This window comes from Sturnus vulgaris, chromosome 1, assembly GCF_052056855.1.
Source record: "Sturnus vulgaris isolate bStuVul1 chromosome 1, bStuVul1.hap1, whole genome shotgun sequence".
Taxonomy (NCBI): Eukaryota; Metazoa; Chordata; class Aves; order Passeriformes; family Sturnidae; genus Sturnus; species Sturnus vulgaris.
Genome location: NC_142243.1, coordinates 8,693,393 through 8,710,649, shown reverse-complemented (window position 1 = coordinate 8,710,649; position 17,257 = coordinate 8,693,393). Strand labels below are relative to the sequence as shown.

General features: G+C 37.7%; 1 protein-coding gene across 4 annotated transcripts in view; it reads right to left on the bottom strand.

Annotated features, from left to right (window-relative positions):
• Positions 1-17,257, bottom strand: part of DNAJB6 (DnaJ heat shock protein family (Hsp40) member B6) — a 58,127-nt gene that overhangs the window by 37,992 nt on the left and 2,878 nt on the right. For all 4 annotated transcript variants that reach the window (XM_088159025.1, XM_014872234.2, XM_014872233.2 and 1 more), the window contains exons 2-5: positions 11,094-11,202; positions 10,268-10,377; positions 7,528-7,587; positions 7,052-7,162 (exon numbers count right to left, since the gene is read on the bottom strand). In XM_088159025.1, the coding sequence (XP_088015151.1) occupies positions 7,052-7,162; positions 7,528-7,587; positions 10,268-10,377; positions 11,094-11,158 (346 nt within the window). In that variant the 5' untranslated portion in view covers positions 11,159-11,202. The remainder of the gene's footprint in view (positions 1-7,051; positions 7,163-7,527; positions 7,588-10,267; positions 10,378-11,093; positions 11,203-17,257) is intronic.

The window sequence follows — 17,257 nt, the reverse complement described above, 5'->3', positions numbered from 1 at the left end:
GCAAAGGGAATTACCCTGTCCAAGCAGGGCCACTGCTCAGACCCCACTGACTGAGCCACCTCCCCAGCCAGTGAACCTTCTTTCCTTTATTCTCCACCACAAGAGCCTCATCACTGCCTCTGCCAAAGCCCGACACCTGAGCAGACTGCTTCGACTGCAGAGGCAGGAAGGGGGCACTCACTGCAAAACAGGAGAATGGAGAAAGGATAAAGGATACTGTGCAGCCCCTGTGGAAGGGCACGGCCAAACCCACTGCTTATTGCTGCAGTAAGCAAAGGCTGTCTGCCCCATCCTTTCTCTGTATCAAAAGCATCCTGTAACGACTTTATACATCCTGCCAGGAGAGAGGCTCAGATGCAGGTCTGAACAATACATTTATGCAGAGGAATACTGACACAATACCTACATAACAACAGAATTCTGGGAATAGGTGTTTTCTACGTTGTATCCTACCTGAAAAGAAGCTTCAAAGATGTAAACTTGCACTAAAGGCACACAGAACCTCGTGCTACAGCTCTGGAGAGCACTCAAGCACTAAAAAACTTATCATCAGAACTGGAGGGGCCACAGAAACCTGTAAGCACTTTTGAATGGAAATAGTCTCTTCCTTACAAAGCACACTGTTGACGCCCCTTACTCAGGGGAGACACTAAAATGTCGATGCAAGCACTGTTGCTTCACCTGCCTAATGTTTCAGTACGGTCTTTATAATTGCTCACTTTGATAAACTAAATGTTGAACAGATGTTTGCCCCACTCATTTAATAAATTACCAGAAGAAGCATTTGGAAGTCCTTCTAATGATATATAGCAGAGATCTTGTGATTCATTATTTTCTAGAAAAGGAGACCTAAAACATCACCTTTGAATGCCATCTATATGGTAATTACAGAGATGTTGGAGTACAGTAGTCAGCATTTCATACTTATCAAATGAATGCTCAAATGTTCAGATACATCTTAAAAATGGAGAAACTTCCATTACCTCCATATGACCTGCTCTCCTTAGGCAATGTTCAGCATTTGTGCTCTGACCACTTGAACCAGCTACCTGTCCAACAAAACCAAATCAAACCATTTTCTTGGGGATTAACAACCTCATCTGGACTGGGATTCCCAAGACAAACTTTGGCTAGTATGCTATCAAGCAGTTTCTCAATCTATCTAATGGGATATCAGACAAAGATTAAAGTTTTAAGAGAGACATGAGGATTTGGAACAAGGCCTCCTCCCTTCAGCAGGAGTAATTATGTATTGGTTTGGCCATGGAGCCACAGCACTTCCTACTCCTGTCTGATAATGCTGTCTGGGTGAGACAATTCCTGTGTTTCAAAAACCCTCTTCAAACCTATCAAGTTATTCCTTTAAAAATCATGGTGAGATTTGGACCATTCAGTGGATACTTATGATCCAAGACTGGTGGTTATGAAATAAAACTGCACATTTAAACCAAAGCAATGAATGCACATGCAAATCTGTGAGCACTTCATAAATTGCACCAAAAGCAGCAAATTTACATCAACGAAAAGATTAATTACCAAAAAGACACTGCTGTTCAAGACAGCTTTAACTGAAAGCCACCTCCATTTTCAGTTTTACTAACATTTTACCCATTTTACTAACAAATACATTTTGCATTTGAACATTAAAACAATCAATTATCAGAAATGGGATAGCATGCCATGATCTGATTCTTATGTGAATCTTTTGCCACAGCAAGACAACTTTCTGTCCTTGAGACAAATAGTTTGACAAAGCTGTCCCATTCAGGAAAACCATCCTAAAATACATATCATGTAGAGCTTGCAATGATTACTGCACATAAAATTTCCCCTCTCTTGTCAGATTAAGACTCTTTTGCCTGGATACTAAAAGTAACTCAGTGAACTTTTCCAGAACAGTCCTGCTTCTTTTTATGTAATCAATATTACAGTAGTCAAGCTGAAGTAATCCTGACATTTGATGGAAACAAACTACATACCAGATATCTAGCTAGCTGAAATTCTCTGTGACAAATATTTGCATCTAACTAGCTATATAAACATATTAAGTTTCATTTTACCTTTCATTTCCAATAATATAAATTTTGAAATATCACATAAACCAGGTAACCAGAATTCTCAAGGGAAAATTCCACAGAATCCCTATGGCTTTACATGCATTAAAGTACATCATGAATTCTACTTCACAATCTAAAAAAAAAAATAAAGACATTTATGTATTACCATCTCCAAGTGTACACTGAGAAAACTAAAATGTTTAGGAACCACAGCAAAACTGTCAAGACTACAATCATTGTTTAAAGAGATCCTACAAACAGACTTCTCTTGAGACATCAGAGTCTAGAGGGGGCACCCACCAGGAGCAATTTATCATGTCACGTTAGTAACATGTTCTACCAGGAGAAAAGCCTGGTTCCTTGTGGAATTAATTTAACTACACACCGACACTGGAAGCAGTTTGAAATGCCCTAAACCATCCTGTCAAGCTTGCAGACACCACTGCTGGAGGATACTGATCTGCTGTAGGCTCTGAGTTGTATTTCCTAGCCCATACACAAATTACTCAGGCAACATTGATACATCTGGAGACAGCTGAGATGGTTTAAGGTGTGTATGCAGCTTCCAGGCTAGAAAAAAAAAATAATTAACTCCTTAAGGAGTTTCTGTTGGATAATATTATGATCTTGTTATACCAACTCCATCTTTCACAGTAACTTCTCACTGATAACACCTTCCAACACAGACCCCACTCTTGAAGTGAATCTGAAAAGTCTCTAAACCAAAACCAAATAAATTCTTTAACAGCCCAGAAATACAGCCCAGCCTCCACCAAATGACATTAATTTCTGTTCCTCAGCCTGATGCAGCAGTCTTTCATCAATACACCTCCATTACCAGCAGTAGCACTGGGATACCTTCCCTCCTGTGAACAATTAAAGTACAGAAGAAAAAAGGTCCTTGAACAGTTTACCCAATAAATAAATAAATTTATTAATAAATAAAACACAACAAGGAACACAAACCAAATTAAGGCAAGCACCACATATAAATGGAATAGGATATGGCTGAAGTATAAAGTTTAAGTATACTGACATGAGAAACCAATCCCTACGTTAAGAGCAAACAGTGAGTTCCAATGCCAAAGAAGAGTCAGAGAGCCCGAGGTGTATGGGACAGACTGAACACCAGATCATCAGACACTGCTACACCAAGGCAGGACTTTGCAATGCGAAGTGTAGTGCTGCACAGGAAGCACCAACCTTTCTTCCTGCCACAAGGATCACCATTCATCCCTATGTCAGAGGCTAAAAACTATCCCTAGGAGAGCTGACCAGGAACACACACTCATGTTACCACGTGCTACAAAAAAGCAAGCCTCCAAATCTCACAGTAAGAGTTAAGCATCTGTCATAATATCAGATCAAGTTTTAAAAAGTACTTTCCTTCATGCACCCCTAGTTTTACAAAGAATTTGCCTGAAAAAAACAGTGAAAATAAACTGTGACTGTCTCCAGTGCAACCCACAGCACATAACATTAATTTTGCTCCTTTTGGAAGTGTTCAGAGCTGTCTCCAACAGTACTATAGATTTTCATTTGAAAAGTCTGAAGGGACTCATAATTTAAAAATCACCACAGAAGTCTTCATACATTCTCGTCTTTTCTACAGATGAATAAAGATGTCTCTCTTTATAAAAAAAACTTTCTGTAACTGCAAAAGCAGTGAACTATAGCTCGGTAGAGTTGAACAGACTCAATTCATAGCACAATTTCAGAAGTTCTTCACATCCATAAATTTACAGAAATTATGCATATGAATGCTGCTCTTTACATACTCAATGACAATCAGGATATAGAGAGTCCCACCTGCATTCTGTGGGCTTCACTATGTGCCACTTCAAACTGTATAAAAAGTACAAATGCTTTAAAGTATTTATTCAATTTCATCTTTGATTCCACCAGTGCACATCTTTAGAAAACATGACCTCAGTCCTTATTTAGTGGCTTAGAATATCAATTATAATCTGAGTAGCTCCTTAAGAAGTTACCAGTTCCACAGAAAACTCATCAACAAGTTGAAAACTCCTCATTTTTAGAAGATAAATTAATTCCCCACTAGTCAGGACAGAACTGTTCTACTGTTTGAACACAGCAGAACCTAATAGGGCTGTAGCTCACCAAGACAAATATTCATGCTATACATGAAATTCTTCTGCTTGCTTTTGGAATTATAAAATGCACTACATTCAGCTGAAAGCACACATTTTTATATTGTACTATCTTGAAACATTCATGTATGTATGAAGACCAATTCAAATACTTTTTACAGAAATTTGTGGGAAAAAATTGTTTGGAGTCACAATTACCCATGTTAGAGAATGTCTTCAACATCTTAAAGAAAAAAGAAGAAGTGCTCACTTTGAAACCTTCTTACTAGAAAAATTTCAAGAGCTTACGCTCAAAATCCAAAGCTTAACTGAGGGTTTTAGGTCACTGACACTGCAACTATCCACATAAAGTAGAGAGGTAGCTTAGGAACGATTAGTTTTCATTAATCAGAGTGCACATAACACTGCTGACACTGCCAGAACTTTGGCAAGAAGCAGAGCCTGTGCTCAGTACTCTTATCTTCAAGCTGACAAAGACAACGATCAATACATGAAGTAGATAACCTGCTTTTGAATAAATAAATAAATCTGGATGTTAAGCAGGAGAATATCTCTCTAGATCACTAGTGAGAGGTATGTTGTTAAGTCCACTGGTGCTCCAAGGCAAGATTGACCAGTACCTCTACAGGAGGGGCTATGGCAGCTGCAGTATCCCATGGAAACAATGGCAGCAGTGGTACCTCCATTTGATAAGCTGGCCAGCTCTGTGCTGTACAGCCTTCCTTCTAAGGAACCCAAAAGGCAAGGCCTCAGCTTTCTTTAAGCCAATCATTTATTTAACAGCAAAACTAAACTTCATAGCTTTAAAGTTAATCATGAATACTGACATTTTCAGAGACAACAAGTTAAGTATTCTGTTAGTGTTGCTAAAATAAATACAAGCAAAATCAAACAGAACCTATGTCAGTCTCCTACTAGTAGCTAGAACACCTCACCTATACAATTTACTATAAAGATATTTGATGAGAACCAACTATTTTGTTTAATAGATCTTCAATCAAAAAATTAACAAAAGAACTGAACATTCTCTCCCAGCTCCTCCACACTAGGTTCCTACTCAACATCTTGCACAGACTTTTCTAGGTTTTCTACCACACAATCACAAAACAATTGAGTTTGACAGGGATGTCTAGAGTTCATCCGATCCAATAGGCTCAACTGCAGTGGGATTTCCAGGACCACTCCAGATGCCTTCTGGTTATCTCCAAACATAGAGATTCCACAACCTCTCTGCACAACCTGCTCCAACACTGTTGCCCTCATAGTACAGCTGTGCTACCTTAAGTTCAGGCAGAGACTTCTGGGCTTCCATTTGTGGTTATTGCCTCTGATCTCTCCACTCCCTTCCCAATGCACTGATGAAACTCTCAGCCTGAGCCCCCTCTATACTGAAAAATTACAGCAATTCTCTCAACCTGTTCTTCATGTGAGAGAAGCTCCTGTAATTATCCTAGTGGCCTTTCACTGGACTCTATCCAGTAGCTGTTTCTTTTACTGTGGAGCTCAGAACTGGACCAGTACTCCAGATGTGTCCTAACTAGTGCTGAGATCACTCATCTAAACTGAAATCCTTATCTAGTACTTCTTAAAATTCTTATTCTACTGCAGACAGTGAAGAAGTTGCATGTACCCAGTTCAGTGACCATGTCACCATCAGTATTTTGTTAGATGCTTTCTCCAATCTTCCCCTTCCTACTTTCAGCTGATTTCACACTGGATCAACTGCCCAATTCAGCTGCCTATCTTCTACCAGATTCTTCCTCTAGCTACTCATTTAATTCATCAACTAGCCTTCTACTGCATTCAACCTCTAGCCTTCAACTCCTTTTCTAATCCTTCATTAGTCATCTAACAGCTGATGATCCTGAAATAGCAAACCAGAGAAAGATATAATTAAAATCTGAGCTGAATTACTCCTTAATGCTGCCAAAGATAATAAACTACTTTAAAAAACATTAAATCATTTACAAACATTATTATAGAGATAAATCAATATCTACATACTGAACATGAAGAAAGTCCGGTTTTTCAAGTACACTCCTTGCAGTTTTCAGTATGGAACTACCTCACAGTAAATACTGAACACAGGATCTGTTCTGCTTTATAGGTCAGCATTTTGCTGAGTTGAGCACACAGATTGCATAAGAACCCCAGCACCTCTGAAAAGACCTTCACTAGAGCAAGCAATGTCACAAGCCAGAAGACCTTCAGCACAAGGGTAAAAAGATTACTTTGACAACTTTTATTACATATCACTTCCTTTAATGAATGCTTCTTAAATGAACAATTCAGGCCTCAAGAACTGTTTTATCTGGGTCTCTAGGGGCTCTATACCCCAAGCAAACAAGTGACATGAATTTGGGAGAGTGTCTAGATTGTGTATGCAACTGCTCCTCTTCTGGTAGAAGAAAATCTGTCCTGCTAGGACACAAGCTCACACAGAGTTATGGTGTAACAGTTACAGTGAAGCTGTCCCATTCAGAAGCTCTCAAAGTTTTATTTTTGAATTTATTTATAGATCAAAAGAGAGAAGTCCAAAAGACTAAGTTAGCCTGCTCAAATTCTTGAAAGGAAATTCCAGTATGCATTTTTTTGTTGAATATTATTTCCTTTCAACTTAGAGACACTGCAGATATCATTTTATGGTTTGGAAAACCAGGCCTTCCAACAAAGCATGAATGGGCAGGCCATATCTGTTCTATACTATAAAATTAACGAAGAAACAGGTATGAAACAAGATTTCAAATATAATACAAAATACCAACTGTTTGCCTCATTTTTAGAACTATTTCTAATACAACTACATTAGCTATGTTTGTTTTGTAAGAGTAAAGTTTTAGCCACACATTAGATACACGTAACTAAAACCAGGGGATCACTTACCAAAGAAGTCAAATGAAAAGGGGTCCCTTCCACCAAAAAACTCCCTGAAGACATCATCTGGGTTACGGAATGTAAATCCAAAACTGAACGGATTATCATGATGGTTTCCACCTAAAAAAAAAAAAAAAAAAAAATTTAAAAAAAGTTAAATTTCAGTTACCTTCAGATATTCTTACTAATAACAAAGCTCAGGCTTATAGGATACTTGAATCACCTAAAAATATCAATGATTTCCAAAACCTCTCTTTCAGACATCATTCAACTTAAGTACACACATTACTTCATTATTTTTTATAATAGTTTCTCTGTTTGATAACAGTAACACCTTTCATAATAACTAGAAAAACTGTAAACAGTTGTAATCTCTATTTTCAAAAGACTGAATTTTAGGCCTCAGTACAAGCATTTCCAGATTCCTGTCTTGGAAGGAAAGCTACAGAAAATAGAGAAATCAAAGAACTTGTGTCTCAACATACCTCCGCCTCCATTTATTAGGCCTTCTTTTCCATATCTGTCATAGATGTCACGTTTTTTAGCTATAAGGAAAAGTTGTACATCATGTCAGTAAACACGTTTGTTGGTTTTGTGAAAAAATAAAAATACGTAACCGGTATTCTCAGTTAAGCATCTTCTCAAAGCTAGTTTATTTAAGGAAGTTCTGGCATATAACTGCTGAACATCTTTAACAAGGACTGCCAAAGCAATTTAGTTCACAAAGAACAGTTACTGAATTTCAAATTTTACTACCATTAAGTTGTAGAAGGTCCTGAAGTATGAGCAAAAGTTTGGTTTAAGGACAAACTTCACATGGAAGTTTGCCTTTAAGAAGAATATGGCAGTTTTCATCTTTGGACAGCTACCATGAAAAGCTTTAGGGCTGTGAAGGACCTCTGGATTTCAGCCTGCTCCTCCACACAAATCTAATTGTGAAGCTGGTTACATCTTGCCTGAATAAAGCTGTGATTGCATCAATTTCTGAGAGAAGATTCAACAGGCTCTCTGGAGAACAGTTCCAGTGCTCAAGCATTCCCTTCCTTCTATCCCACTTGCAAACCTTGACCATTGCCTCTTCACCTTTTATTGCACAAGACTGAGCACATTGTGGGAGAGTTATGAAAACGGAAGACCAGTGTTTATATGAGTGACTGCAAAACCCTTAAAATTAATTATAACCACTTCTGCTAGCTTAATAATGGAGAATGAAGTGATGTTCCAAAATGCCATGGAAGGATGTGACTCAAACTGCTTGCTCTCTATTATTTTAGAAAGCATGGGATGACTATTAATTTCACTGCAGACCAGCCTTATAGTATTCATGAGAAAGGAGAAAAAAATGAACTCTAAATTACTGCACAAGATCAGATGGCACTTTGGTACTGCAAGGGAACCCGAAGAGCTTAAAGAGGCAGACAGCTTACTTTGCTTGCACTGGTGTGGAAGTATCAGTCAAAAACTAATCAGGGCATTTGATTTTAGTCTCTTAATATTATCATGCTTTTCCCAGTGGAATCTCTTCAGTGAAACACGTTTCTAAAATTTCAACTGCATCACTGGAAGAACATGCAGTTACCTCAAATAGATGCTGGAAAGTAAAATACTTCTGACTAACAGGAATTAAAATTTTATATAATGGTTATCATCTCAAATAATACGAGCCTGCAATAGGTTCACAAGCAGACAAACCCCTAAAGCTTGATACATTATCTGTATTGCTTTTCTAGAAAGCAGTTTTTAAAGAAAGGAGGTTAGCCTACCCATCAAATTATGAAAAAGAAAGCAGGAAGGTAGATAAACTGTCATGGGCAGGAAACAGCAAGGATGCTCTGAAGGCTCACAAAGACAAAATTCATCTTGAAAAATGTTCCATTTTTGAAACCACAAGGCTTCCCACAAGGGAAGTGTGTTCAATGATCACCCAATTTCAGTATTCTTTGCTTATGTAATCCCTTACAAAACTATTTTTCTGCCAAAATTCTGTCATAATTCAAGCCTGTAATGGTGTCAGAAAATTTCATTAAGTTTGCAGAACATTTGACTGACTCTCAACCAATGGGCTCAGGATTCTGGTATCCCTGCTGCAAAAATGATTGTTAAGACCAGTAACTTAGGATTTGGCCTAGATCCAAAAACTGGCAGCACTTTTAGAAGATGTTCTAAATTTCTAGCAGTATACTGTTTCCAAAGAACTTAGAGATCTGTATAACAACCAGACCAGTATCCTATTTTTATTCTGCTCAAAAAAATTAGCTTAAGAAGGATCAAGTACTTTAAAGACACGAATACAATGAACTAATGATAAATTAAGTTCTTTTTCTCTCTTGTCAATTAAGTATCAAAACCAAGCAAAGAAATACAGTGTACAAGACTGCAGCTCACTAAATTAGGCTGAACTCTGAAAGGTAATCTAGATGCTGCTAGTGCTTTAAATATAGCTTTCCCATGCTCACTGTCTCAGGTGAAATCAAGGACACTTCAGAAATAGCATATAGACAGCTGCAGTCAATTATAGAGGAAAATAATCAAAGTAGCTTAAATCACTTTGTTATGATTCAGGCTGCTTTTGTCAGAACATTGGCAAAAGTTAAGGACACTCTTCAAGCAAAAAGACATGGGTGAACTGTAAACTGCATTCCTGCACTAAATGGCTCAGGCTAAACACCTCTTTCAGAACAATTCAAAATAAACACTATATTCAGTACCACAGTTGACTGAATTCACAGAACTGACTCAAATGCAATCCAAATTTTCAGCAAGGTTTACAGTATGCTTGGGCTTTGTCAAGACTAGTTTACAGTTAAAAAAAAAAAAATCTATCAGCTGTAGGCCTAACAGTGGATAGTTCAGAATTGTTCTAGCTTGACTTTAGAAGAAAAACACAATATCCCTATAGTGATGGTAACACTGGCTTCACCTGCTAAGATAAAATTAATCTTGGGATTCACAGAAGTCTCTACAGAAATTTCTGGCAGACACTGAATTTCAGTTTCTAGTAGTTTGGCTCTATATCTAGGGAGATCCTGCAATTGTTGTTTCCAAATTTCTCTTATTCTGTTTTATCTGCAAGCTTCTTTCTCCTTACTTTCTTTTGAAAAAGAAGTAGTCAAGTTGGATGGTGAACCAAAATTACAATACCCCTTCAAAGCACCGTAGATCAACGTTTTCAGTCTGATTCCCCAGAACAGACAGGCAGTTCAAGAGCCCTTTTAAAATACCTACCATCTGACAAGACTTCATAGGCCTCAGCTACTTGCTTAAATTGCCGTTCGGCCTCATCTTTATTGTCTGGATTTTTATCAGGGTGCCATTTTAGTGCCAATTTACGGTACCTGAGTGGAAGGAAAACAAAGGATATTTTACTCTGAAATAATGGAATATGCTATACAGATAAACACAATGTTGTCAGGTTAAACAGGTTGTCAGGGATTGAAGTAAGAAATTCTTAGTTCTTTGTATCATGCATCTAAATGTTGGGATCAACAGATCCTGCAGGTACACAAAGAACCACCGACTCAGATATGTTCTGAATTAGAAAGTAGGTTTGCAGTTCTTTACTTATTCTGAAATTATTCCTGTGCCTTTCTGATGATCAACATCTGTGAGGCCTAAGCAACACATTCCAAAATATCTCTGCAGTGGGCTTCTCCTTAAAGCTCTATAATTATTCAGTACTACAACCAACCAAGGAAGCATCAAGCAGAATCTGGTGCGTTAAAAGTTGATAAAGCTCCAAGAATACACTGACTGTGACATCCTAACATCAATGCCTTCTTTGACAATTACACGTGCACATAATTCCTATCCTCAAATGAAACATTTTAGGCAAAGTGTTCATAACTTCTTACTTAGAGAGGCAAAGCTAAGCTTACACTTAGGTTGATGTGTTTTGCAATCATCCAAGATCACAGTTCAAACATTTAGTTGATAAAGTAGCACGTGCAGGAATTTGCAAAAGAACGTGGGAAGACAACAAAGTGTGAATCCAAAAACCGTGTAATTGTATCTGTCCCCTAAACGCTGTAATATCTACACCAGTGACACTCACGCTTTTTTGATATCCTCTGCTGAGGCATGCTTCTGCACTCCCAGAACTTCATAGTAATCCACCATGTTTCAGGAATTTTCTTGGTAACAACAGCTGAGTCTTTCAAGTCCTGTAACAACAACAACTTGTAAATGAAGCTTGTCCAGTACAGCTACTTCATAAAAATCAGGCAGGAGCCTGGCATTGCCTTGTACCAAACCTGATCGAAGAAAGACAAAGTTCATATGTTCCAAACTCCAAAAAATAAAACGCTTTACTCAAACAATTATTTTAATTCCAATTTTTATGTTCTTTAATCCCACCGAAACAAAGTATGCAAACACATAGATATATAGCAGTTCCTGAAAGAGATTAGACTGATTGGCTAAATTTAATCAGTATTTTAAGAAGGGTATCTGGATCATAGTTTTGATGTAGATATGAATAACTCTGAATGCAAAAGTTCACCTGTTATCTATGACACCTGTCATGTCTTAAGCACACATGGGCATAAACAAAAGGGACCCATCTTTCACATCTGTTCTTCAGAAAATTACTTCCACTGAGAAAAACAATGTATGTGCAGGTCTTGGAAATTTAAAACTCAACCTTACTGAGTCCAATAAGCCTTTCTTGTACTCAGACTTTGACAAAAAATGTGCAGGTTGTCAAAGCTACTGAATTCCACTTGCACATAATCAGGCAAGATTGCTCCAACTGCAAAGTAATGAACCAACTCAAGTGCAGAAGCGCCTAGTGTTTATTAGTATAGCTACCACAAGCACCCTGCAAAACCCAGAAGTTAAGAAAGCAATTTTAATACTGACAGTTTCTTGTCAACAATAGAGAATAAGGAACAGTTACACAGACCATTACTCCAAACAAATGACCACTAAGACAAAATAACTTTTTTTAAAAGTTTCAAGAATGTTTCATGTCTTCATGCAATGCTGCCTTTCTCTCCACCACCGCAAAAAGTCTGAATTTTGGCAAAACTTCCAATCCCCTTTCCATCCTACCACTGCTGGTTTGTTTAAAGTTTAATGAACAAGGAAACAGTGACCTTTTCCAGTAGTTATCAACTTGCTGCAGAGAAAAATCACCCTAATACACTCAGAACATAACAATACAGCAATGTATTAGTCACATTTTCTTATCTCATGCATCAAGAACAAAAATTCATTGAAAACCTTTCCTCCCTCAAATCATTCACTGTTTTTCATTTTAGCCCAGGCAAAGTCTCAGTTTCCTTTTCTTTCCCATAAATGCTGAAAGAACCAAGTATGACATAGCCTAGTGAAATATTCTGAACCCAAATTTACTGTACTTATTTATTTTACATTCATCTCTCAACATCCTGGGATATAAACATTGAAAAAAGACTTCCTTTTAAAATAAATTGGTACATCTTCAAAATATGTTCCTGCTGTAGGTTAAAGCTTAATTAACTCTAATTATGGGTTGTGGTTACACATACATTTCCTCAAATGGCAAAACTAGTTTAAGAGATACCCGCCATGTTTCCTCCCCTCTCCAAACTACTTACAGAAGCAAATGTATTGGAGGATGCACGTGTTTAAAACTTGGGTGGTTTTAGCAATCTACTTAACCATACAGTCTCACAAACACAAAATTAAAGTCTAGTAAGTGTCGTAAATAAATAGCCCTGTAGTAAGTAAATAACCTCAAAAACCCCCATAAGGGTATAGTTAATACTGTGAGCAACACCAAAGGAAGTTGGGGGATGTGCATGAAAATTAAGAATGCCAATAATAATGTACTAATGGCAAGGTTCAATATGTAAACATACAGATTACCAAAAATATCCCAGGATATTTGCTATCAACAGGTCTCTCTGGTTTTGCTGTTTCCCACAAAACAATTAGAACTCTGTGAACACAGAGGTGAGGAGCAAAGTCAGTAGGGGTTAAGTATGTTATCAAATCCCATATCCAGCCTTATGAGCAATGCAGATATGGAACCTATAGTTTACAAAAGGAAGTCAGAAGGGGGGAATCTAGTATGAGTCAAACTAAAGGCTAGAGCTCAGAGTCCCCCCTAACAAGAGATACCAGCCTAAAACTAGTAAGCAAACAGCAAGAAGCCGCAGGACAGGAGCATATACTGTAACACTAAGTGCTCTTGCCATATTCTCCCTTTCTTACATACAAGACTTTCATTAGCTCTCCTCTCAATTCTGATACCTATCTTAGAGGGAAAATTTAAAACTCCAGCTTCTAACTAGAAAAAGCATGTAGGAAAAGCAACTTAGATGTAGAAAATAAATCACATCTTTTCTTAGAGAACTTTGTGCACACAGGTAGTCATATTGACTTCAACACAGTATTTTTTTTAAACTTTCCTGCTTGTTTAAAAGCAATGCTGCAGAGCTGTTAAGTTCAGACTCAATACAAACACCGTATATCCTAGATAACAGAAACCTGAATTTGGGACAGAAAAGCAAAGCTGAAGCAACATAACCACATCTTAACAGATGACTGTGACCCGAAAAAGCAACTCCTTCAAGATAGAGAAATTATTTGTTTCAAAGGAATGTCTGGGGATTGCATATTCTGTCTTTAGTGAGTGTTACTGCTCAGTTTTTACTTGCCACTACTATAAAGTCTGGAATTAAAACAAGCCAGAAACTTTCTAAAGAAAACAACCTCTTAATATTCTCCTCCTAACCAATGTGTTACCAAAGTCAGGTGACAGCAAGAATTTATCTATGATATACTGTTATTTCTATCTGCTAGTAATCATAAAGCATAAACAGTACTGCTGAAATTTTAGTAATCACAGGAACTTCTTTTTGTATGCAAAAAGGTTTTCAAAATATTTACAACAAAAAGATCCATCTGCAGCTTTTTTTGTCCAGCTTAAGAAATCAGCTAATATTTAGCCCCTCAACAGTCAGTAAGACTGACCAAAAAACACGCCACACACCCCCAAAAAAATCCAACAATATTCACAAACTAGAAAAGACCTCTATCTTCAATCTTTTCAGGACAGAACTATTTAAAATATTCACTCAAGAAAACAGCCACTATCAGCTAATAATAAAGCAGAATATGGATGACAACTGACTTAGAAAATAGAAGACGGCCAATTAAAAAAAAAAAAAATCAGTACTTTCAAGTCTAGTAAGAATGTGCATGGTAAAAATGCCTAGGTGTTTCAAAGATGCAAACCATATACCTCCCTGAAAGAAACCACTCAACTACCCTAACCAAAATGCCATGACAAAAATCTTCTCCAAAAACCCAATCTGTCAAACAATTTGTCTCCAAATATACAAGCAAGGCTCATTAATTAGGCACTTTAGAGTTTTTTCTGAAGTCAGGAGGAAGCCAGCCCACATTAGCTGATTTCCCGCCTCCATCCACAGAAAATCTTCAAAATTTCACAACAAAAGACAGGTAAAAAAAAAAAAACAAGCAGCTGAAGGAGATTTTTCATGACCTTCGTGTTTGCTCACAACAATCTGTAGTTCCTTGAGCTGGGAACTGCACTATGTTTACAGTGTGCTATCAGCTACTCCAACTCCTTCTTTAGGGCCTGAAAATCAAACAGGCAAATGTTTATGTGAACCAAAGGTTTCCATAGTTTACAGATTTCTCAGTCATCACAGGAGAAGGCAGCTTTGTTCTGGCTTACAGAGCAGTGGCCCTGAACTACTGACTCAAGGCGGGTGACAGGGCCACATGACCAGGCTCAGGCCCTGCTCGCACAGCTCAGCCCAGCGCTCAGCCTGAGTTACCCAAAACCTGGCTCATAAACTCTCTTTACAGCACAGTCCTCAGCTACACAAAGAGCATGAGAAACATCACAGTAGACAGATACGTAGAGAGCTCTAAACTTCTGTAAGATCAAATAACAGAGAAAAGCAAGTAATCAGACAACCAAGCAGCAGGGATGACAAAGCAGCACCCCAACTAAATACGGAATGAAGGAAAGCATCCAAACAAGACATTCTTTAGAGCAGCCAGGAGGGAATTCAGACAGCAAGGGGTATGCGACCTTTGCAGTCAGCTTAGTCAGAAAAAGTTATCTATTTCTGGCCATGAAGCAACAGGCAGCACAGAGAGTCCTCAAAGATGCCAGAACAGCTCGAGCTTAGACTACAGCAGACACCTGGAGAGCGGGATGGAGTTCCAAACTCCTGATTCACAAAGTTCACAGAGCAGGCAGTCATCAACATCCTCTGCAAATCCCACAGCCACCCAGGCCTAGCACCTGCCTGTTTTCCATGGACTCACCTAAAGGATTGCATCCTGCTGGCAGCTCTGGAGGAACAAACACCCTGCTCTGAAACCCAGTTCACTGAACTCACAAAAATCCACTGTGATAACACAAAAACCCCCACAGTTTACCAGAAAATTTTTCTAATATTAGGAATGCTCACTAACAAATAAAGTTACTTCTGAGTGCAAGAACACAGAGCAAGAAAACCTGTGTAAGTTTTGTGTTTAATAAACCTGACAGATACATTTAAACAAGGCACCAGCGTTAATTTTTCCTCCCACTTATACATGCACAGTGCAGTGTAGACTAAAGCATATTAACAACTTCAATAGTTTTAGCTTTTACTTACCTAAGCTTAGAAAAGCTGTCACACTTTAACCTCACAGGCTCCTGAAATTTATTGTTTCATGGAAAAATGTCAATTTACCATATAATTAAAATTAGTAAAATTTACTTAAATAGCCATGTTTATGCTCATTATTTTAATACTCCCTCAGCATCCCCAGGAGATGAATTTAATAAAATGAACATTCCAAAAAGCTTAGTTTAATCTCATGTTTACAGCAAACATCCTGCTTGTATGTCAGACAGCAGAGTGGATTTGGATACAGTTATTATTATCCCAGCTCATACAGAGAGAAGGCAGCTGGGCTGGCTGCTTTACCTTGCAGTTCATGTTCCATTGTAGAAAAGCCTGAACAACAAAACTCCACCATAGCCAAACACCAGAGACACCTGCACAGGACACCCTCACTCCTTTAAGGCAGGAAATTACAAAGAAACCTGTCCACTCCTCTCCTCCCCAAGGGCAGCAAGACACAACTCTGGCAGGAATTACAGGACTTGGTCTGTATTGCTACCTGGCACATGGAAAGCTTGCAGAGAGCAACAAGTAAGAAACCATTTTAAAAAAAGTAACCAACCAAAAATGGAAACAGAAGAAATCCAAAATTTTCATCTGTGAAAGAAATGCAAACTGGCTAACAAAAAACAGGAAAGGATGTTGATCAGTCAATAGGCCACCCTCACTGTCTTGGCTGAGACTCTCCTGCTTATCCATCTGATCTCTGATAAAAGGGGACTTATTTATGATCTTTCCTTACAGCAAAGGAGCATTTTTCCAAAACACGACAACCCAGGTGTCCAAATTTGGAATTGTGTCACAAATATCTGGAACACTGTCACTCTCCTAAAACTAACCATAAAAGGGTATTTTATACTAAGCAAAACTAGTATCTTATTTTTAAAAGTATGTGATCTGTGTATGATGAAGCAATTAAAAACAGCAAAAGCCTCCACTGAAAGATAAGGCCCAGAAAATTTTAGGAAAATAATCACACGCAATCAGATGATCCTTTAGGGAAAAGAAAATAGTTTCAAGTTTCTACACATTTCCCCTGAAGTGTTTTTGGAGTCATAATAACTTCATTTAAGCCAGAAAAAAAAAAAAAAAAAAGGCTTTATTAAAGCAAAGAGCAAGTTCTTCTTCAGAGTGTTGACAGGCTATCACAGATTCAGACTACATTTTAAGACAGAAAAAAATTTTCTAACCAGAAAAATTAAAGTTTCAATAAAAACTGGCTGCAATGTAGCTACAAATGGTTTCAGACTTATTATATGGCCTTTAAGATGCTTGATAAGTACTGAGTCCTCACCAGTATCAGTGGGATTTCTGCATTCAGAACAAACAGAAAACATAAAACCAACAACTAGTAACTGTAGGAGTGAAATGCATATGCATGAATTATTTCTTCCTTAGCAGTTAAATAAATAATGCAGAATTATTTCATTAAGTCTAAAGTAAGGGAAATCTACCGTCCATTCAAATGTATTTCATCAAAAAGAAAATATAATTTAAACCTACTAATACTCTCATCAACAGTTTAATTTTAAATCTATCTTGAAAGAAACAATCATCATATGCAAGATCCAGCAAGTTT